The 15,142-nt window shown below is 60.6% G+C and overlaps 3 protein-coding genes across 3 annotated transcripts; 1 reads left to right on the plus strand and 2 right to left on the minus strand.

Moving 5' to 3' along the window:
- CHLRE_06g252401v5 (uncharacterized protein) lies at window positions 1-2,043 on the minus strand. Its single transcript, XM_001696352.2, has 4 exons — window positions 1,865-2,043; window positions 1,449-1,573; window positions 808-1,269; window positions 1-668 (listed from the first exon to the last, which is right to left on the minus strand). The coding sequence occupies exons 2-4, from the start codon at window positions 1,571-1,573 to the stop codon at window positions 509-511; spliced, it is 747 nt and encodes a 248-aa protein (XP_001696404.1). The 5' UTR covers window positions 1,865-2,043; the 3' UTR covers window positions 1-508.
- Window positions 2,044-2,143: 100 nt separating this feature from the next.
- On the plus strand, window positions 2,144-6,429 carry CHLRE_06g252450v5 (uncharacterized protein). Its single transcript, XM_001696590.2, has 11 exons — window positions 2,144-2,324; window positions 2,429-2,482; window positions 2,664-2,736; window positions 3,008-3,111; window positions 3,233-3,364; window positions 3,570-3,665; window positions 3,763-3,809; window positions 4,361-4,453; window positions 4,692-4,841; window positions 5,065-5,174; window positions 5,366-6,429. Exons 2-11 carry the CDS (start codon window positions 2,459-2,461, stop codon window positions 5,572-5,574), a joined length of 1,038 nt encoding a protein of 345 aa, XP_001696642.2. The 5' UTR covers window positions 2,144-2,324; window positions 2,429-2,458; the 3' UTR covers window positions 5,575-6,429.
- Window positions 6,430-9,712: 3,283 nt separating this feature from the next.
- On the minus strand, window positions 9,713-14,293 carry CHLRE_06g252550v5 (uncharacterized protein). The gene is made up of 7 exons (XM_001696351.2): window positions 14,152-14,293; window positions 14,005-14,086; window positions 13,552-13,923; window positions 13,223-13,282; window positions 11,939-12,724; window positions 11,339-11,593; window positions 9,713-10,958 (listed from the first exon to the last, which is right to left on the minus strand). Exons 1-7 carry the CDS (start codon window positions 14,244-14,246, stop codon window positions 10,677-10,679), a joined length of 1,932 nt encoding a protein of 643 aa, XP_001696403.1. The 5' UTR covers window positions 14,247-14,293; the 3' UTR covers window positions 9,713-10,676.
- Between the last annotated feature and the right edge of the window lie 849 nt (window positions 14,294-15,142).

The raw sequence follows: 15,142 nt of genomic DNA on the forward strand, positions 1-15,142 counted from the left end.
TCGGGCGCATCCTTTCTGGTAGTCCCAACGCGAGCCCGGCCGCCGTCGTCCAGCCCAGCCATCCCAATACAGCCGCCACCTTCCGTCAGCCAGCCATGGGCGCGACCGTCCACAGCGTTTACCGTCGGTTACGAGGTAACATGTGAATTCGCAACTTGCGCTACTGACTGCCTACTCTCGTGCCGCCTGCAAGCCCACTCCGCCTTCCGCTCTGGTCTACGTACGCATTAGTTCCGCAACACACGTCAATAACAAGTTCTGCATTTCCGGGTGCCTCCCCTGGCGGGCGTACTATCACATCGGCAACCCAAGAAACCCTCCTGTGCCCGTTAGGACACCATATTCAAACAGAAACGGGGAGTGCCGCATCTGTAAGGCAGTATGAACAAAAACGCCTCATACCGCGTCCGCAGCGTTTCCCCATGAATCACGCTTTACACCATATCCCCCTGCATAGGTCACGCCTTACACCGCGTCCCCTTCGCTGTCACACCAGCTGCCTTATCAGCTAATTCCGGTTGGCCTCGTTGAGCAGGCGCAGGATGTGCATGAACAGGTTGATGATGTCCAGGTAGATCGCGATGGCGCCCAGCACGTACTCGTCCGGGGACACCGCGTACTTGTGCTCGCCACCAAGAAGGCACTGCACATCGTAGGCGATGTACACACTGCGATGCAACGCGAGGCATGGCAGGAAGGATTGTTAGGGCAACAGGCCCTGGATGCGCATCATACAGCCTTACCATATGGCAGCGCAACGCCTAAACACATGCCAAGCACTGTCGCAATGCTGTGCAGGGCGCGCACCTGAACACCACCGCCCCCACCGCCGACAGCAGGATGTTGAAGGCCGAGGTGCGCACGAACATCCCCACCAGGCCCGCCAGCAATAGACCCCACAGGCAGCTGTACAGCGCCGCGCCTGACATGGTCAGGTCGTTCTTGGTGGTGAGGGCGTACACAGTCATGGCCGCCGTGATGCCCGCAGTCAGTCCAAAGGCCAGCAGCACTATGTCAGTGCGGGAGGCGGATGAGGCGGCGCCCACCAGAACGCCTTCCGCGGCCGTGAACGCAAACAGGAGAATCAGGTTGGTTGGGTGGCTCTGGCGAGCCGAAGACGACAGGGTAAGGGTAAGGAGAATGCCGAAACCCGCCAGCATGCCGAGCATCAGCACCCAAGGGTGGGCAGCCACGAACGTCTTCACGGCTGTCGACGTGACGAAGGTCCCCGCAATGACCGTCGTGAGCGCAAGCTGTACCGCCAGTAGCCTAGACGAAGGCAAGAGGGGCGGGAAAAAAGGGGTGGGAAAGCAAATTCGCAAGAGGATGTAACAGAGAGCCCGCAGCCAGCCACGCTCGACAGCCGCAGCCAGCCACGCTCGACAGCCGCAGCCAGCCCGACACCCCCATCACTTGCGCGTGCACTGCTGGCAAAACACAGAACTCACCCAAAGACCTTCCGCACAAAGCCCTGGCGGACGGTGCGCTCCGCAAAGGCATTCAGCGCGGCCCCCTTCTCCACATCGAAGTCCAGACCGGCGGCGTGCCGGGGGTGCTCGAATGCGCTGGCCATCTGTGGCAGCATACAAGTGGAAGTCCCATCAGGAGCTGCCGTGAACCACCAAACATGGTGGCAGTTCGTATAGGGTTTGTCTGGAAAACTTCGCTAGTGGCCCCGGCGCCCACACAGAAGTTGAAGAGTGCCTTCTCTTGGCTCCGCAACATACTCGAGGCGGGGCCACATCTCTGGTGACCAAAAGCTGATTTTCATCATGACCGCTCGTTCCATAACGGAATGCCAGACTGAGGTTTCCGCTTCAGTGCTCGTCTCGTCCTACGACTGAGCCCTTCATGATAAACACACCTTGTAGCGTACAACCAGTTTACCCTGTTAAGAGTCGTGAATCAAATCCGAGCGCAAGCAGGAGCTTGCAGTGGACAAGTCGTCGACTGATCGACGAGGATGCTCCACTCTGCGTGCTTTAAGGATTGGTGAAGCAATTGTAGTTATGCAACCAAGTCTATATGTAATGGTAGCCCTCGGTCATGAACGGCGGAAACACAGGCCAAAAACAGGGCCGAATGGGACCAATGGGGCCTCGGCTTTTCTGGGCTTCTTCCCAGTCAGCCAAGCAGGCAAGCACTGGCAGCTGGCATAAACAAAACGTTTCACGCTATATCCGTTTTATAGCAGACCGGGCACTCGGCGCCCACACAGCCGGAATTACCTTGTTCTACATAATTGTCTTGCCTTTGCGCGCCCTTGCCTTTGTAAATCAGCAAAAATGAGTATGTTACAGAAGATCAAGGATATTGAAGATGAGGCAAGCCACGGAAAGACTGCGGGCACAGACACTAGCCTAGAATGTAGCCGCCGCGCTCGCGCTCGTCGCTCTCATCGTCACACGCGTCGCTCGCTAAATTGCAGATGGCAAGGACGCAAAAGAACAAGGCTACCATGGGGCACCTGGGGGCGCTCAAGGTGCGGGGGTCGGCGACACGATCGGAGTGCGTCGCAGGGGGGCACGCGTGCGGACCCAGGGGACCGCAAGAGCTTGCGTGTTGCGGGTTGGTCTGGCGATGGCCCGTCGCATCCAACCCATGGGGCGAACGGGTGTACAACAATGCGTGTTCCGGCCGGACCTATGAACGGATTCTGACAGGCAAAGCTGGCGAAGCTGCGGCGAGAGCTGCTTGAGCCCAGCACTGGCGCGAAAGGCGGACCCGGTGGAGAAGGTCCGTGCAGCTCGCGGGAGGGTCTGTGCTAGGGACCAGCATGGACAGCTAGCAGATAGTTGTCCTGATAAGATTGACAGTACTGTGTGGTTTCCGGCGTGTAAGGGAGCCACGAAACTCCTACTTGGACCAGAGCGGCATCAATTCTGATGCGGCGTGAGCAAGCACACTGGTGACCTGCACTAGCGCACGTTGCTAGCATGCTGTCTAGGCAACACACATATATGCTGAATGACCCATAAGATCTGCTACTACCTACACGGCTGCCCAGGTTTCGATGTGACGAAGGTGGGCGACGCCCGCGTGGGCTTCGTGGGCTTTCCGTCCGTGGGCAAGTCCACACTGCTGACCAAGCTGACTGGCACCTTCTCCGAGGTGCGCCAGGGGTGATTTCAAAGTGCCGTTACGGTGATAAAGGCAAGGGAGGCTTTTTTTGCCCGATACTGTGGCCGCGTCGGCATAAAACACGACCCGCCCTCTGACCGGATGCGTGCAGGCCGCCAACTACGAGTTCACGACGCTGACGTGTATTCCGGGCATCGTGCGGTACCGCGGCGCCAAGATCCAGATGTTGGATCTGCCGGGTATTATTGAGGGCGCCAAGGACGGCAAGGGTCGCGGTCGGCAGGTGGGCAGGCGGGGGCAGGCGCTTGGGAGTCCCAATGGTGACAGGCGCTGTGCAGTCTCCTCAAGTGCTCGCGTTGGGCCGCACACGTGGGCGGGTCTTGCCCGTCACCACCAACATCCACCAGTGACTCATGCCGTCTCGGGCTCGCCTGGTGTTGGCAATCGGCTTCTTTACGCCCACCCGTGTCACCCATGTCCGCCAACAGGTCATCTCCACAGCGCGCACGTGCAACCTGATCCTCATTGTGCTGGACTGCCTCAAGCCGCTCACGCATAAGCGGCTCATCGAGCACGAGCTCGAGGTGAGCCCAGGCGAGGGCGCAGCGTGAACTCGTCACCAGCGGAACTGCATGGGACAGTACCTGCACTGATTGATGCTTGCCTCCCTCAACTGAACAGGGCTTCGGCATCCGCCTCAACAAGAAGCCGCCGAACATCACTTTCCGGTGAGCAGCTTTGCGCCACCCCTGAGAGCGCAAAGAGAGAAAGTTGCTTTACTGCGGGTTGTGCTGCTTCTTCATACTGCATAAAGCATGGCGTGGAGTCTGTGGTGTGTGTCCTGGGCGGGCGCCTACGAGGAGAACATAGCCACATGGACAACAGCCGGGCTTGCCAGCAATAGCTGCGCTATCGTCCTTTCAACCCGCTGCCTCCCACACCGGTCTGTCCTCATTTTCCGGCTTAAAAGGCCCCCTTGCATGGGACGGAACAGTTCGGGGCTACGGTACTTCACTTTTCCTCGGGATTGGCTTCTGCGGCATGCACAAGCGCATGAAACAGTGTGCGTGTGCCTGGGTTGCACACACATACAAGCCCTCACTCCGGCGTCCTCTGGCTGGCGTTCTTGTCGCTTGTAACACACCCTCATTTGCATATTGTCCGGTTGCATGGAGATCTGTGACGTGTCCAGGCGGGACAACAAGCACCAGCACATGTGTGTGTGTGTGCACTACCGGCCACCCCAACTTCGGTGTACCGTGCACATGCTGGCTTGCAGGAAGAAGGACCGCGGTGGCATTAACTTCACCACCACAGTGGCAAACCCCAAGATGGACCTGGACGCGGTGAAGGCCGTGTGCTCGGAATACCGGTAAGCGGTGTGATTGCGTCAGTGGCATCACATACTTTGCAGTGTGTCCAGCCCGATGTGGCCTGTGTGTGACAGGCCAACAGGCTCGGGTGCAGCTGGCACCTCTTCACCACCTCCTGCTTGCTTGGCCGACTTTAGACGCGCTTAACATTTTCTGTATTATTTATTGTCATGTCACCGCCATCCCATCGGCTGGCTGCCCCGACCCCAACCGCAACCCCTGTTTGCGGCCCCGCAGCATTCACAACGCCGACATCCACATGACGGACGACCACGACCTGGACGACCTGGTGGACGTGATCGAGGGCAGCCGCGTGTACGTGCCCGCCATCTACGTCATCAACAAGATCGACCAGATCACGATCGAGGAGCTAGAAGTCATGGACAAGTCAGTGCGAATGCGGGGCACAGCCCTGGGGTACCTAGGACGCCTGAAACACGTGCATACGCAACCACGCTGTGTTCGTTAGCCAGCGCTGCGTGTCGATATGGCATGTTTGTGCATTATAGACGTTGTAGGGCGCCCACCTGGTCTGTCCCATACAGCGACTAGCTCGCCCCTCTCACTCACCTGCATGTCCGCCTCGGCCCCGCTGCACGCTCCCCTGCAGGCTGCCGCACTACTGCCCCATCTGCGCCTTCCACGAGTGGAACCTGGACGGGCTGGTGGAGATGGCGTGGGAGTACCTGGACCTGGTGCGCGTGTACACCAAGCCCAAAGGTGGGCCCGGGCCACACGGATGCGCCTGCAGTCTCGCTGCAGTCCCCGTGCCTGCAGCGCATCTGTCGAGACTGGGCGCAGTGCGTGCATGCCACTTTGGTGTGCGGTTGCTGCTTTTGGGCCCCTGAGTGCGGGCTCCTTTCCTCGGGGCTGAGGATCGCGCCACCCTGCCCTGCAACGCACGCCTGCAGGCAAGCTGCCCGACTTCAATGAGCCGGTGGTGCTGCACCGGCAGCGCTGCACCGTGGAGGACTTTTGCAACCGCATCCACAAGACCCTCATCAAGCAGTTCAAGTACGCGCTGGTGTGGGGCTCCTCCGTAAAGCACCGCCCGCAGCGCGTGGGCCGCGACCACGTGCTGCACGACGAGGACATCGTGCAGATTGTGAAGCGCATCTAATGCAGCCAGCAGGATGCATGGGGTGGGTGGGAGGGGTGGGGGCAGCAACAGATAAGGCGTGGTGGACTAGGCTAGGTGATTTCAGAGGCGTCGGGCTGCAGCACTGCGGTGTGACTAGATCGGCAGGTGTTGTCCTGTTACCCCAAGCAGCCCTGGTCCGGCGGCGGCGGGCGGCAGCGGCGTCGCTGGGCGCCTGAGCCGAGTAGTGGCAGCGGCTGCAGCCCGGGTCCCAGCTGCGACATGCATATACAGAGTGGAGGAAGTAGATCCGGCCACGTGGAGGAAGCGGCGCCGGCTCGCAGGTGGTGACCAGCCGGTGTTTATCGGTTCCCCTTTGATAGCGGTTCCCCTTCGGTCCCGGCGTATGGTCCGTGCGGGCCAGGGGCCCAGGGCAGGGGACGCCCTATAATTGTCGCAAGCATAGGTGTGTTAGGACGGTTATGAGTACCGTACACTGGTTGATCCCGTGAAGACCTTCATCGCCCATATGGAACGGGCACGTGTGGTGCAATAACTCAGCCTGTCATTGTAATGTTATCATCATCAGTGCCAACTTCTGGTCAGGCTTCTGACCAGCAGCTGGCACGGCATGACGATCTCGGTTGGAGGGGCCAGGCAGTGGAACCCAGGGTTGCGTCGTTCGTAGTACGCGTACTATGTACTACGTACTGTACTACGTATTGTACGCTGCCCTCGTCAGCTAGTACGTTTGGAACATACGTTGTGCTGGGGAAACCAGGGGGGGCCGTGGCAGCGCCATGGCGGGCGAGGGGCGCGAGGGGTGCTGGAAGTCGAAGTTCTCGAATTGACTGCTCTCCGCACTGCAGGTGTGGTTTCTTGTAACATTGTGAGTTTAATAAGTTGAATGAAATTCCGCTAGAAGACTATGGCCACGCAAATCCAAATCCACACCGATTCAAGCGGGCGGGCACGCGTGTCGTGTTTGCACTGGCATTTCCCCCGGATTTCGTGGCCCAGCGTATCGTGCACCGTATTATAACGTACTGTACTAGAAATCCTAGTACGCTGTATTAATATGCGTACTATGGAGAGAGGGTCGCGTACTAGGCAACCCACCTTGCGTGGCACGCGCGAGGGTCGGCCGCGCTGGAAAGGCGAAAACAATTCATTGCACCAGCCCCGAGGCCACTTGCCCCACACGCAACAAAGATACATATTATATATGTAATATGAAATACTCGCACAGGCAAGCAGCCGCATGGCGCAGGTGGCATGCCACGTCGTGCCGTCGCCGGCGGCCCTCGCCGCGCCACCTCGGGGCCACCGGGGCCCGCCCGGCCCCTCCGCCGCGTGCACAGTTGGCGCCTGGGCTCCCAGCTAGCTTGTATGATGAGTCCAGCAGCCGCCACTGCAGTCGCGCCCGGCAGGGCATAGCACGCAGGAGCCCAGGCCGCGGCGCCATGGTGGGGCCCTGAGCGCTGCCCAGCCAGGCGAGCCGACACTCTTGTGCCATAGACCGGCGCCCACAGGGGGCCGTAAGGCTATGTGACAATGCTGCGACATACATCAGGGACATAAGACAGCGAAAGAGGCGACATAAAGCCCGTATGATGTTCACACGTCCCTCTGTGCACCTCCCTCTCACCCTGCTTCACCCCTGCCGCCGCTCAGTAAACCAGTCACGAGCCCCGGGGCGTGCGACCGGGCGCAGGCCGGCTGCCGGCGTCATGATACGGGAAACATATGTGACATGTCAGCTGCTATGCACAAGAGGGTCCAGGGCATGTGGTTGTCGGCGCGCCGGAGTGCATGCATGCCTTCATTTGTGGGCGTGTGCACGTGCCCGCTGCGTGGCAGCGTGTGTAGCACTCAGTGCCCCGGAGGCTGTGCGGCGCGCCTGACCCGCCCCGCGGTGTCAAGCTACACTAGGTGGCATGCAAACACGGTAATCAGCTTGACATTACTAGCGGTGCCCTGACCACACGGTGGCCGGGCGCCCGGCAGCCCCTCCCGGCGCAGTGCCCATAGACGGGCCCAGCGCCTGTGTGGCGGCCCCATAAATGCCCCAACCTGCTTGGACTAGGATTTTGACCATAGACGCATGCCCACAGCATACTGGCCGGGCAGGGCGCATATCGCTGGTCCGCGTGTGGGGCATGTCGGCATGGTTGGCGGGTCCGCATCGCATCTCAGAATGAGTCGGCCTAACCCCACTTCAAGGTATCTTGTTTGTGGTCTTTTACGTGAATGTATACGCTGATAGAGATATGGAGGAACCGACGCCAGGAAGTGGCGACTTTAGCCTGACCTTGCGTGGCACGCGCGAGGGTCGGCCGCGCTGGAAAGGCGAAAACAATTTATTGCACCAGCCCCGAGGCCACTTGCCTCACACGCAACAAAGATACATATTATATATGTAATATGAAATACTCGCACAGGCAAGCAGCCGCATGGCGCAGGTGTGCCACGCCGTGCCGTCGCCGGCGGCCCTCGCCGCGCCACCTCGGGGCCACCGGGGCCCGCCCGGCCCCTCCGCCGCGTGCACAGTTGGCGCCTGGGCTCCCAGCTAGCTTGTATGATGAGTCCAGCAGCCGCCACTGCAGTCGCGCCCGGCAGGGCATAGCACGCAGGAGCCCAGGCCGCGGCGCCATGGTGGGGCCCTGAGCGCTGCCCAGCCAGGCGAGCCGACACTCTTGTGCCATAGACCGGCGCCCACAGGGGGCCGTAAGGCTATGTGACAATGCTGCGACATACATCAGGGCCATAAGACAGCGAAAGAGGCGACATAAAGCCCGTATGATGTTCACACGTCCCACTGTGCACCTCCCTCTCACCCTGCTTCACCCCTGCCGCCGCTCAGTAAACCAGTCACGATGCGTTGTGATAGCGCGAACCCCAAGAGATCCACCTGGAACGCAGCCAGGCGTGTGACCCGTGCTTTCCCGGCCTGTTTTTTGATGAGGTGTGTGAACTTATCATGGCATCCGTGCGGGTGTGGGGTGTCGGCAGTGTTTCGTGTTTGGGGCTTTCCTGCGTCTGTGACACCAGACCACGAAATCACGGTGACGGTAAAGCTATATGGTGTGGCTTAGGTGTGGCTTAAGCGGGTGTCTCTCGCTTGGCTTCGACTCACTGTGTGGTAAGTTGCTTGAATTCAGACCTGAGAGGCTGAGAGTATGCAAGTACCACAGCCCAGTCTGGAGGTGGTTTCCGGTCAGGGGCGGGCGTCCTCAGGTCCTCTGCGAGAGCGTGAGCCGGCATGTGACCTGTGGCCGAGACGAGACCCCAAATCCTGCCGAGGCACCACATCCGCGCCCGCGTTGCGACCAACCTCCCCATGCCCCGCCGACCGAGAAGCAACACACCCAGACCGCGATCTTCAAGCTGTATCTGTTTCAAGCATGGGGTCTGTTCTGGAAGATTCTACCCCCCACCCCCTGCCCCGACACAACGAACTCCCCCGATGCTGGTGCCAACTTTCCCCCGCCGACTGGCCCTGGCAAGGGGCAACTCTACAACGTCATGATCGCTTGTGCGTGTTGCGTTTTTTTTCAAGCACGTCAAACATTGGCTGGTGGCGCTGCGTGCGTCGGCATAACATAGCATACTGGCGCAAACCGCGACTGCTACGTATTAGTATTTGTTATCGCGGTTCCCAGAACAAACTTCCACTTTGGAGTGCCGTCCGGCCTGCTTACGTTCCTTACGTTCGCTTGCGTTCACTACGTTCGCGAGCGTGAAATTGCAGCCTACAGTGCCTGTATGTGCTATTTCATGTTTGTAATCTATTTGTTTAGCAGCTCTGAGTCACCCCAGGGGCCTGGGAGCCCGCGCGGGGCCCCGCGCGGGGCCCCGGCGGGCATCGCCCTCAAAGTCAACCCCGCCCCTGCAATTGCCTCCCCCGAACTGCCAGTTGTAAATACAATGTAATATTTTACTCAAAAACAGAAGCGAAACAGCCAAAACATCCACAGACTGTATGTAAGGTGTTGCGCAAGCCTGTTCGGTTTCGCGGCCTGGACAGGCTTTGCCAGCATGTGCAGCTAAGACATACATACTTTATCATGTATGCCATTCGGGGGAGGCAATTGCAGACTGTGGGCGGGGTTGACTTTGAGGGCGATGCCCGCCGGGGCCCCGCGCGGGCTCCCAGGCCCCTGGGGTGACTCAGAGCTGCTAAACAAATAGATTACAAACATGAAATAGCACATACAGGCACTGTAGGCTGCAATTTCACGCTTGCGAACGTAGTGAACGCAAGCGAACGTAAGGAACGTAAGGAGCCGGGCGACGGACCAAAAAAGGAAGTTTGTTCTGGGAACCGCGATAATGCCTATTGCATGTAAATAGGTGGCAGGGAAAATTCGGGCGGAGCGAGAACTGCCTTGGCGCGTTCATGGACAATTGACTTTCGCGAGAGTCGCGAGTATAGCTCTCGGGCCCTAATTTCTTACAGCCATGTATCAAACATGTCGACGACAAGCGTCTTGGGGCAAGAATGTCGAAACTGTGTGCAACAGCCAAACCTTGCGACTTGCCGAGCCCTGCCTGCCGACGCGCCAGGATGCCGAGAAGCCCCGAGGTCGCCCCCGCCCCGCGCCTAGCCCTTTGAGCGTGGGGCGCCGGAGGGGTGTTGCCTATGCAGGAGGCTAGAGAAAGGCTTGGGGTGTTTGGTAACGTTCCAAGGCACGCACAAGGATGGCGTGGAAAATCCGGCCCTGGCCCCAACCCGAGTGTCCCTAGCCACGCGCCTGTGCTTCGTAGGGGCATGAGGCGGTGGGGACTGAGGCTCTGGGGCCGATACATTCCTACTAGCTCCCAAGCGTACGGGGGCTCAGCCCATTTTCCAGCTGTACAAAGCTGACACCCCTTGTTCCCGGCCCGGACGTGCATTTCACCTGTGAGCGCAGCCTGTAAGACAACTGGTACTGGGACACATCCAATGTCGGTGCGTTACCAGACGGCAAGGCATCTTAAACCCTGCATCTACCCACTCGGTATACTCGTTACGTCGGCCCCCCAACTATCCACTCGGGATATACGTTACGTCGGCTGCAAACCGTGACGCCCGACAGGGTGGCTGAGGGGTTTGCTGCCTCCAGTGACATGCCACGCTTTCACCCCCTTGATCGCTCAGGCGCTCAGCTGCTGGTGGCGCTCAGCAGCTCGTATGGCTGCTCCATGTGGCGCCTGAAGGCCGCCAGCACCGCGCCCGCCAGCTCGCCATCGTATACCCGCCCGTCGGCGGACAGCGTCACGCTCATGGCGCTGCGCACCGCCGGCTGGCCGCCCACCAGCACCACCCGCTCCGTGGCACCGCCCACCGCCAGGATGGCAGCCTGCGGCGGGTTGATGATGGCGCTGAAGTGCGTCAGGCCGTACATGCCCAGGTTGGACACCGTAAATGAGCCGCCCGTGAACTCCTGAGGGAGGAGGATTGGCAGCCAGACACGCGTGTAAGTTGTGAGACAACACGCGGCGAGCAGCAGAGCGCGACGAGCAGACACGTTGGGGGAGGCTTTCAGGTAGAAGCAACAAAATGTCTAACAATCTGACGAAATTGTGAGCAAGTTGCGGACACTTGCGCAACTGCGGTAGACTCCCAGGCATGTCACTCAGCCTCCCACATAAACCCGTGCTACCCATGCACCGACACTGATGTCACCAGCCATGGGACAGCCCGCACCGCCAGGCCCACTGACGTGCAACGTGATTGCAAAGCCGGCGATAATCGCTCACACAGTTACCATGCTGCCCCCACCCACCCACCCACCCACGCCCGCAGGCCAAAGTCCACACCTACCTCAGGCTTGAGCTTGTTGTCCTTGGCTTTCAGCGCCAGCGCCCGCACCTCGCGGCTCACCGCCAGCAGCCCCTTGACATCCGCCGCCCGCACGATAGGCGTGATGAGGCCGCGCTCTGTGGCCACCGCCACACTGATGTCAACGCCGCCGAAGGCGCGCACGTCACTTGCGGCCTCGTCCCAGTGCACGTTTGCCGCCGGCACATCGCGCAGTGCCAGAGCCACCGCGCGGAGCACACAGTCGTTCACCGACACCTGCACATCGCACAGGCGATACTGTACGGTGTGTTTGATGTGTTTGCAGCATGGGTGTCATTACTGAATGTGTCAAGCCGCATATGCCATGCCACACCCTTCGCGCGCACCGCGACCTTGGGCTAACAATGGAGCGCACTGCACTTCGCATAGCAAGAAACAGGTGCCAGCGGGCCAACAAGTCATTGCCCCAGAGCTGCGGGCGCGTCGTATTGTACCTGGCATTGCTACGGTAGTGTTGCTAAGGGAACCTACGATACGTTTTGTTCGGTGTGCGGTTGTGCGCGGCTTGATCCTCACCCGGCTGCCTGCTGCCGTGCCGGATGCTCAGCCCACCGCACCCACCTTGGTGCCCCGTGCCGCGAGCGAAGCCCGCAGGTCCGCCACCGCATCCAGGCAGGCGTCCGCGCGCATGTATAAGCTGGGCGTGTTGCGCTTGGAGTCCAGCAGCCGGGCGGCGATGATGCGCCGGATCTGGCTGTTGGGCGTGTCCGTGTAGCTGCCGCCACCGCTACCACCGCTGCCGCTCGGCCCTGCTGAGCCAGCGGAAGGCTGAGCAGCCGCCGTTGCCGCGGCTACGGGGGCGGCTGCCTTCAACGTCGCTGCCGCAGGGGCTGTAGCTGCGGCCACAGGCTTGGTGGCTGCGGGCTTGGCCGCTGCGGCGCTGCCCGGCTTGACGCCCCCGGCAATGGCCGCCAGCACATCCGCCTTGGTGATGATGTTGTTGGGGCCGGTGGGCGTCACGTCCTCGGGTTTCAGACCTGACGACTCCAGCAGCAGCCGAGCAGCCGGACCCAGCCGTTCACTGGCCACCACGCGAGGTGCCGCCTCTGCAGGCCCCTGCGATGCCGGCGGCGTAATCCCCGCGGCCGCAGCTGCTTGGCCAGACTGCGGTCCCAGCGCGAGCGCGTGCGCTTGCTCGGGTGTGAGGCGCGCAAAGGCGGCCAGGTGCTCGGGGTCCTCCACCAGCAGCGCCAGGGGCGTGCCCACCGCCACGTCACGAGTGCCCTCCGGCACCAGCAGCGCCGCCACGTAGCCCTCCTCCGCCACCGCCTCGTACGCCAGCGTGGCCTTGTCCGTCTCAATGTCCGCAAGCACGTCACCAGCCTTGATGGCAGTGCCCGGGGACACCTGCGGCGGGCGGCGCGTGCGCACAGTATGGGATGCAGCAGCGTCAGCTGCGGCGGCGGGTTCCCGCCTTGTGTGTGGTTTCATCCCGCTTCCCTAGCTTCCCGCTTTCCTAGCTGCCGCAGCCCCAGCGACTGCCGTTGCCACCGCCGCCATGCAGCCGCACTCCGCCATGGCCTAGGTACGCCATCGGCAATATCGATAGCACGTCCCCAACAAGCTTCCATACGCCCAGCAGCACCTGCATGAGCCGTAGCTACCGGCTGACCGAGGGCACGACGGCCGGGCTGTGCGCATTGAGATGTCCCACCACGGCTTGCGCCGCCGGAGCTGCCGCTCTAAAAACCTCGACTCAGACACGCTGGTTGCTGCCACCAGCCTACTCGACATACTCGAGGAGCCCGCGAATACCGGAACCACGCCGCTGTCACACGGGTCTCCGACCCAACCCAGCCACCGAGTGCTCCCGTCCCCAGTCCACTTGCATGCCCACTCGCCCACCTTCCACGCCACGATATTGCCACGGTCCATGGTGGGTGACAGGGAGGGCATTGTCAGCCGCTGCGGGGAGTGCGTGCGGGGCACAGGGTCATTACTCGCAGCGCCAAGACACATACAGTATCGTAGTTTGGCTGGGCACCAGGTGCTGGACAAGCGCGTCCAGGCCGCGAGTCAAAGCCCGTCAGATCGCAGGCGAGAGGATATCTGTGTATATGAGGACTCCATGGCCAAGCAGCAGCTTGCAAAGGCTGTAAGCGGCTAGATATGGTCTGTCTGTAAGGCTACTCCTTTCACAACTAACCGCAGCACCCTTTGACCATGCATCTCACCGTGTGGGGCGGGTAGGCATGCTCCATCAGCGCAGGTGCAGCAATGGCTGCTGGGGGCTGCTCCACGGGGGCAGCAGGGGCAGCATCAGCGGGTGCGGACTGCCCCGGCGTGAAGTTGGCAAAGGCTGCGACGCTGCTGGCGTCCTCCACCAGCACCAGCACCGGCTGTCCGATCGGAATGTCCCGCGCACCATCGGGCACAAGAAGCTTTGCAACAAAGCCCTCGTCCTGGTTTTCAAATGCCAGCGTGGCCTTATCCGTCTCAATGTCTGCGAGGACCGAGCCCGGCGAAACCTCCTGTCCCGGCTTCACGTGCCACTTCGCGATGTTCCCTTGAGACATAGTAGGTGATAATGCTGGCATGCCGACGATCTGCAGAACAGGAAACGCTGAATAAGCTCACCAAGTCGTGCGCATCAACATCGCCGATTCTGCGTGCTGACAGACAATTACCGTGTGAGCAGGCACGCCTGAGAAGCACCGAGACAGAACTCCACATGACTGCGCTGCAGCTTCGTGCCGCTGCAATTGGGACCTGCGGAGATGCAAGAACTCTCAGCGGCTGGGGTCAAGCCATCAAGGTTTTTACAGTGAGCTCACTTTGCGCTGCAAGCAAAGGCATAGTGCAGCCTTTGCCCGAAGACGCCCCTGCCCAAGCTCCCGACGACGCACAGTAGAACCCCGGGCAACTGCATCCCTTTCCTTTTACAAAAATCAAGCTATCATTCGTTTTCTATGTCGATTATATTAATACATGCAGCCGGGACGGTGTATCCGTGTCAAGGGTTTCCATCGTGAGCGCTCATTGGGTGTGTGCCACGCCTGGCCAGGTGCCCCGGCCCGGCCCGGCGCCAGGCCCAGCCGAGGCCCCGAGCCCGAGCGGCCCAGCCTCCACCACGCCCCGATGCAGGAGGCGGCGTGGAAGTTTGACCAAGCTGTAAAGGTTCGACACATGTGGGAGTATCGCTCCCGGTATTGTTCAGGGGTAACCAAGGGCCGGGCGTGGCCGGGTGAACAGGCGTCGGAGCGAACCTAGGGAGAGCCAGGCACCGGGCAGGGGAGAACAGTCAGGCGGATGTCATAATTTCTTGGAGTTACAAGGAGCACTCCGGCTCCGGTTCTCACGAGGTAGGAAGGCACGCAACCACCTATCAACCACACAGGCCTTGGAAGGGGCCATACAGGTGGGGCTTTGGCGGGCTTGGGCTTAGCTTCGACTCGCTGTGCAGCTGCCGAGACACGCATTACGCGAAGACCTGTTGCACGGTTGTGGAAGGTCGGTAGCCAACTGGGGGGAGGGTGGTTTCCTTTCGGGCCGGAGATGGTCCCTCTTGACCTGGGTGCACGGGCACCCTTGCTTGGTCGGATTGTCCCTTCTTTGTAATATCGCAACCATACAGGTACCTTGAGGCCAACACTGGTTGACAGGCTTCAGGTTTCGTAGGTCAACGCGGGCGAATGGCCACAGAAGCAACACCAGGGGCGTATAAATGGGGCATGAATTAACTTCAGGAAGCCGGTGGAGGTGTGGCCTACGCCCCAGCTCCTGCCCCCTGTGCTCTCCGCGAACGCCCCGGTCGAATGCCGCTAC

The sequence above is a fragment of the Chlamydomonas reinhardtii genome, chromosome 6, assembly GCF_000002595.2.
Source record: "Chlamydomonas reinhardtii strain CC-503 cw92 mt+ chromosome 6, whole genome shotgun sequence".
Classification (NCBI taxonomy): Eukaryota; Viridiplantae; Chlorophyta; class Chlorophyceae; order Chlamydomonadales; family Chlamydomonadaceae; genus Chlamydomonas; species Chlamydomonas reinhardtii.